Source organism: Podarcis erhardii (genome assembly GCF_964252035.2).
Source record: "Podarcis erhardii genome assembly, chromosome: 15".
In the NCBI taxonomy this organism is placed as follows: domain Eukaryota; kingdom Metazoa; phylum Chordata; class Lepidosauria; order Squamata; family Lacertidae; genus Podarcis; species Podarcis erhardii.
In genome coordinates, this window is record NC_138505.1 from 22,352,130 (window position 1) to 22,359,374 (window position 7,245).

A 7,245-nucleotide genomic window follows, 5' to 3' on the forward strand; every position below is an offset into this window, starting at 1 on the left:
GTGGGTGTGTGATGACAGCGGTAGCCAATCTGGTCCATAATCCCTGACCATTGACCTTGCTGGCTGGGCATGATGGGAGTTTAGAGTCCAGCAACATTTGCAAGGCACAACATCAACTGCCCCTGGATTAAAATGTTCCTTTTTCGGGAGGCAAATGGCTCATTCTCATTTGCGGGGAGTGGGGGACAGAGGATGATTTTTGTAAGCTGGGATCTTGGGCGGTCTCAGAGTGTCAAGTAGACTCACAGCTCTTAACCTTTACTTGCAGGTATCACAAAAGCCAGGCTATTTATCTGGAGTCGAAAGAGAACACCAAAATCAGCTGTGTGATCAGTTCCGTGGGAGCCAATGAGGTAAGCTCGGGTCTTCAGTGAGTTTTGCAGGCAGATGCCAGGTGTGAAGCCTAAGGGGTTGGCAGTCAATGGGGCTGTGGACCATGACAAAATATTATTAATTTTCTTGCCTTTGGCTGTGTACAACCCCCCCCCCCAAAGAATTATGGAAACTGTAGTTTGTTACAGGTGTTCGGAATTGCAGCTCCATGGGGTAAACTATAGTTCTCAGAATTCTTTACCGGGCGGCGGCACTGTGCTTTAAATTATGGTATGCACACAAGCGAAGTGTGCTTGTTTATGTAGCCACCTGACTCTTTTCCAGTGGCAGGATGAATGCAGCTTTTGGAGCAAAATACCGTATTTTTTGCTCTATAGGATGCACTTTTTCCCCTCCAAAAATTAAGGGGAAATGTGTGTGCGTCCTATGGAGCGAATGCAGGCTCCTTGGCTTCAGCGATAGCAACGCGAAGCCTCTGAAGCGCAGAGGGAGCGCTCCCTCCGCGCTCCGGAGGCTTTACGTTGCTTTCGCCGACCCCTCTTGCTCTCCAGGCTTCAGGGATAGCCTCCTGAAGCCTTTAGAGTTTCAGCAGGAACTCGCGTTGTTCTCCGAAGGCTTTGGGTCAGCGAAAGGAACCCGTAGCCTTTGGAGCGCGGGAACCCGAAGCCTTTGGAGCGGCTATTCCTGAAGCCTTTGGAGCACAGTGGGAACTTGCGCTGCGCTCCGAAGGCTTCAGGTTCCTTTTACTGAAGCCGGGAGAGCAAGACTCTCCTGGCTTCAGCAGAGAGGGAGAGCTGTGCAGCGCCCCTTCAGCGAAGCGGGAGGAGAAATGGAAGGGGCTCCGTTTCTCCTGCCGCTTCGCTGAAGGGGCGCTGAGCAGAGAGGGGGAGATTTTTTTTTTCTTGTTCTCCCCCTCTAAAACAAGGTGCGTCCTATGGTTGGGTGTGTCCTATAGAGCGAAAAATATGGTACTGAATCTTCTGTCTAGTCAATTGCATGGCAGCAATTGGTGGCAGAGCTTCGGGAATTGGAAGTGAGATACATTTATTAAGCCGAAACTCTTCATCTGACCATATATTTTTTTAAAACACAATTACTCTTCCGTAACTAAGTGAAGCTCTTTATCTAGTTCTCCATCCCAGTTTATGTGCCAAGAGCTGACAGCTGATGGATTGAATTTATATCCCACACTTCTTCCTTAAAGAGCACAGGGTGGCAGACACATCAATAAAACAATTTAAAAACATTCTGAAAACACTTTAAAAAAACCAGTGATTTCAGGGTTGCCGGTAGCAATATCCTTCAGCCATCAAATGTTTGGGTGCAAATAGCAACATTTTCACCATTTCTGCAGAAAGTCAATGGCACAGGCAGATACACTTTACCAGGGAGGGGATTTTACAAACATGGAGCCACCATCAAAAAGGCCCTGGCAGAGGCCAGTGGCGACCAGGCATCACCTACAAGGCCTCTTAGAACTGTTCCAAACCTTCATGAACCGCATAAATGTAGCTCATTGTTGGCTCGCACACATCATCTGATCCTCCCTTTGGAAAAATAATTGCCGCATCTTCAGTTAAAGCGAGTCAGGGAGACCTTGGTGAATGCATTGGGGGTTTGGTCTAGACCAGGGTTTCCCAAACACGAGTCTCCAGCTGTTGTTGGACTACAGTTCCCATCATCCCTGACCACTGGTCCTGCTAGCTAGGGATGATGGGAGTTGTAGTCCAAAAACAGCTGGAAACCCAAGTTTTGGAAACCCTGGTTTAGACCAGGGGATTTTTTTTCAGGCCGCCTCCTCCCTTGGTTTCCTAAACCCATCCCCAGTGCCTCCTACCCTATAAAAAGCAGTCAGAATAGTGGTTGGCATAACCCACTATGGAAGATAATAACACAATAAAATTCAAACCAGTAACAATTAATTGCACAATTAGTCAAAATCCAATTAAAACTATTGAGTTTAATTATTAAGCAAAGTTGATGAACTTGATCCCAGCTTTTCAAAAGTCTAGCAGTCGTTTATACCTCCACCGCCCCTCTGCTGAGTTATTTTATTACTTACTAGATTTCTACTGTGTACCTTCCTTCAAAGAAGAGTAGGGCAGCATAAGATTTGAGTTGTAGTTGCTCAGACTGTTTCTGCTCTCCCCTCTACCCAGTTGGTTGCTTGTGTTTTTGTTCTGGAGGCTGGATTTTATTCTCCTTGGCTTGGTTTGCCGCTGACTCCAACACAGCCAGGTAGAAATACCAACAGAAAATTGTGGGAGGCACCCATTTTATGGCTGTGGTGCTCTCTAGATGGACAGTGCCGAGCTAGATGTTCTCATTGACATTTGACAGCCTCCCGTGTTCCTATTTAATCCAGCCCTTTAATAAGAACCATGAGGACTAGACTCTTACTCTCTTTTTTAAAGGAAAGGCCTTGGCTCAGTGGTAGAGCCTCTGATTTGCATGCAGAAGAGCCCATTTTCAATCTCCAGCATCCCCAGGTACGGCTAGCGAAAGAAGGATCCCTGCCCGAAACCTTGGAGAGAGCCGCTGCCAGCCAGTGCAGACGGTCCGGAGCTAAATGGACCAGTGGTCCAACTCTGTATAAAACTCCCCCCCCCCCCCGCGTTCTTAACCAAAGACCAGTGGCTCATCCCATATTTCACAAAAGGGGCCAAGGAAGCAAAATAATCTTCATCTGTTTACAGTGGCACCTCGGGTTAAGTACTTAATTTGTTCCGGAGGTCCATTCTTAACCTGAAACGGTTCTTAACCTGAAGCACCACTTTAGCTAATGGGGCCTCCTGCTGCCGCCACGCTGCCAGAGCACAATTTCTGTTCTCATCCTGAAGCAGAGTTCTTAACCTGAAGCACTATTTCTGGGTTAGCGGAGTCTGTAACCTGAAGCGTATGTAACCTGAAGCGTATGTAACCCGAGGTACCACTGTATCTCAGTTGGTAGAGCATGAGACTCTTAACCTCAGGGTTGTGCGTTCGAGCCCCACATTGGGCAAGGGATTCCTGCATTGCAGGCGGTTGGGTTAGAATAGTCCTCACAGTCCGTTCCAACTCTGAGTCTATGTGCCTCAGCAGCTTATTGGCAAGGTTGCTATTCGCACAGGTAAAGGGAAAAGACACAGCAATTCTGTCAAATCTCCTCTTACATTTTTATCTGCCTTTCTCCATACATGTGGGGTAGCTCACGTAGAGCGTGAGATTCTTTTTTTAAAAAAAGTTTTTATTGTTAAAATAATTCAGCATTAATACACACATGTTGTGAATATACAAGCATACAAACATACATTTCATACAATCCTTAAAAATGTTCAAACCTACCTACACTCAATCCTACAAATAATTCCTTTTCCCATCACCATCCACCACCCCTCACCCCACCTTTGTGTTAGACTTCCAGTCTACTCAATTGCAATTTCTTTCCACTTCTATTACTTTCTTTCACACACCTTTAACCTAATTTCATCCTTCTTTTTCTATTACACATTGTTATCCATCTTATTTAGTATTTCAGTATTTAAAACGGAACTTGCTTATTCTAATAGGAGTTCTGATTTTTCAATATGGTTTTGCAAGTATCCTTTAAACACCTTCCAATCCTTGTCTATCTTCTCTTTTGAGATCCCTCCAAGTTCTCCCATTGTTTTGGATATATTGTAGTACTCCAATAATTTGGCAAGTACTCTATCACGTAGAGCGTGAGATTCTTGATCTTGGTGCCGTGGGTTCAAGCCTCGTATTGGGCACAAAGATTCCTGCATTGCATGGGGTTGAGCTAGATGACCCTCGTGGCCCCTTCCAACTCCTCGAAGCTGCATAAAACCCTGCCTCAAGCAAAACATGGGAACTGAAACAAGTGGGCAATTAAAAGGAAAACATTTTGTACGGCTCGCTCGGGCTCGTGAGTTATGGCTGCTATTCAAAGTGTCTCTTTCAATTAATAATGAAACTAGTCACAAAGATGTCATTATGTTCAGTGGGTGATTATTCAAATGAGCGTGCAACGTCGTACCGAGAGATGCATTAGAACATAACCTTAAATCAAATTTAGCAATTTCGCTCTTATTAACATTAACAATAAGCATCTTAATGCGGTTAGGTGCCCGCATAATTGAAATTAAGTCCCAACTCGCCCTGTCGCCGGAGACGTGCCCAAATTTGGGGAGAAGGATTCTTCTGGTGCCGGCCACTTTAAGTAGGCGTGACGTATTTCTCAAGTCAGCTTAGGGAAAAGGTGCATTTTGTCTTTCGTATTTCAGCAAGAAATGAAATAATTGCTGTAAGTGCATATGATAAAGGCTGTAGTGCACCTGCCTTGGGTGCAGGATGGCCCCAGGTTCCATCCCCGACACCTCCAACAAGAAAAAGGGAATTTGGGGAGCATAGGAAGCTGCCTTGCACCTAGCTAGAAAATTAGTCTGTGCAGCTTAGTGTTGCACACACTGACTGGCAGCAGCTCCCCAGGGTTTCAGACAAGGGTCTCTGCCAGCCCTAACTGTATTACAAAGACAGGCCTCTTTTATTTTTATTTCTATTTCTATTTCTATTTCTATTTCTATTTCTATTTCTATTATTTCTATTTTTATTTCTATTTTTATTTTTATTTTTATTATTGCTGCTGCTGCTGCTGCTGCTGCTGCTGCTGCTACACCCGTCCTTCACCTTAAGGTCTCAGGATGTGTTACAACTAATACACAACCTTAAAAAAAGTTTAAAACAACATACAATCACAGAAATAAGATAGGTCCTAAAAATACATACCTCAGGTATCATCAGTGAAGACTCTTATTCTGACAGGTCTCTGGGAAATTACTAGGTTTTTTTAAGGAGAGGGCTTTTAATAGTGCTTTGCTTTTTTATCTGTATTTTAAAAGATTTGTTTTTTATATTTTATTTCTGTTAGTGTTTAATTAGTTTTTAACAATTACCATTTGTATGTTCTTAGCTTCTTGTATTTTACCAATGTTGTTTTAATTTGTGTAAGCCACCTTGAATCCCTGGGAAAAGGGTTCCCTCCTTGCTAGAAGTGAGGTTACAGGGAGCCAGGCAGAGGGCCTTCTCAGTAGTGGCGCCCGCCCTGTGGAATGCCCTCCCATCAGATGTCAAGGAAATAAACAACTACCTGTCTTTTAATAATATTATTAATAATATAATAATATAATATAATATAACGTAATATAATGCTTTGCCAGGGTAAAGAGGTGCAACATGGTTTATTTTTCACCCAACGATTTACTGACATTTCATTGTTGTTTTTAACTGATCCTTTGCTGATTTTTATCCCAACCACTTGTGGTTTTTACCACCTTGATATATTTTCACGGAAGCACGGACTGTATAATCCAACCCAGATGAAAACACAAAAAGTTGACTTTCCTTTTGTCCCCCCCCCCCAACCTTCGCAGATCTGGGTGAGGAAAACCAGCGACAGCACAAAAATGCGGATCTACCTTGGACAGCTCCAGCGCGGAGCCTTCGTCATCCGACGGCGGTCGGCTGCGTGACTCTCTGGCCCTGCGTTGTGTTAAAGACAATCAGCTCTTGCAGAGACTTGTGGCTGCTCTTCCTGGGTCTGAACCAGCAGAAGGTCCACCTCCCTCCTCGATCCTTTGGATGCTGCCTGTTTGGCTGCCCACATTGCTCCTGCTGTCCTCTCTCTCTCTCTCTTTTGTGAGCCCACGCTGTGTACCAGAGCCCACCCCACAGCGTTAGTTTAGCTTTCTCATTTCCAAAGACTACTTAAAAGAAGAATGTATGCCTGTGGTCTCGAGTCCATTCCATTCTTGTATATCATGCAGAAGAGCACACGCGGTGTATCGTTTTAAAAATTATATATATATTTTGCATTGAGAGGCGCAAGCAGGGTAGCCTCGGGGAGACGCAATGGGCAGCCTGCACACCTGAGAGGTGCTGAATGGAGGACAGATCCGACCGCAGTGCCTCTTAAACAGCCGACACCGTGAACGACGCTGATCGCAGTTAGGCATGCAGGGAAATAGGAGTTTTCCGAGGTCCTTGGGTGTCCTGAACTTCCATTTGCTTTTACTGAAAGTGTGGTTCAGGGGATCACACTTGATTGCTCCGAAGCTGGAGGGGAGGGGCGGGCGGGGCGGTTGCCATTTGTATATCCCAGCAATGAGCAAACCCAATGTTTTCTTTGTGTTTCCTGTGGAGGGTGAATCAAAGGAACAATTGGACTCTGGGTGGGAGGGAGGTTCTGTGAGCAGCGCTGTGGAAACTGCTGGTGACTGTCCTACAAGCTGCTCTCTTTGTTGTTGCAGCTGCGATGATTCTTGGGTGGCGGCTGATGGAGATGGCATGAGCCCTGTATGGACACTTGTGTGTGAGTGAGTGAGAGAAAGAGAACACACATCAGCGAGGCCCTCAATGTAATCTCAAGGGATAGAAATTCTTGGAACCAGATGGAATGTGCAGTGCCAATCTTTAGAGAGTGCTGTACTGTTTTTATGACCTGGCGGTGGTGGTGAAGTTGCTTGCAAAACACTTTTTATCTCGATACCTGCTGTGTGATGTCTGCTTTTCTCCCCAGCGCTGTTGGCTGTCCCAGTCCAGCCTGTGTTGTGCATTCTGATTGAACCAGGCCTGATCAACCACCTCTTTTAACCCTTGCCCGTTCTTCCGACGCAGCAATTGCATGGATCCTCAAAGCCCTCCTTTTGACACCTGCGGGGGGTCCGGGTTTTTTGCACTCCTTCCTTATTCAGCCTGAGCCTGCCATGTCTCATTTCCTGTTTGCTGCAGCTAGATGGCAGTCATGCCACAGCAATGAGGTCTGTGTTAGAATCTCTTAATCTGAACCCTGGAGTTGGGGGTTTGTGGTTCCGGCAGCCGGCCTTTCTGACACTTCATTTGCCTGCCTGCCTGGCTCCCATCATTGCCAGCAAATAA

At 45.6% G+C, this 7,245-nt stretch overlaps 1 protein-coding gene across 3 annotated transcripts in view; it reads left to right on the forward strand.

Annotated features, from left to right (window-relative positions):
• SUDS3 (SDS3 homolog, SIN3A corepressor complex component) overlaps positions 1–6,853 on the forward strand; it is a 31,046-nt gene extending 24,193 nt beyond the window's left edge. For all 3 annotated transcript variants that reach the window (XM_081842073.1, XM_081842074.1, XM_081842072.1), the window contains 2 exons: positions 269–353; positions 5,742–6,853. In XM_081842073.1, the coding sequence (XP_081698199.1) occupies positions 269–353; positions 5,742–5,840 (184 nt within the window). In that variant the 3' untranslated portion in view covers positions 5,841–6,853. The remainder of the gene's footprint in view (positions 1–268; positions 354–5,741) is intronic.
• The last annotated feature ends 392 nt before the right edge of the window (positions 6,854–7,245 follow it).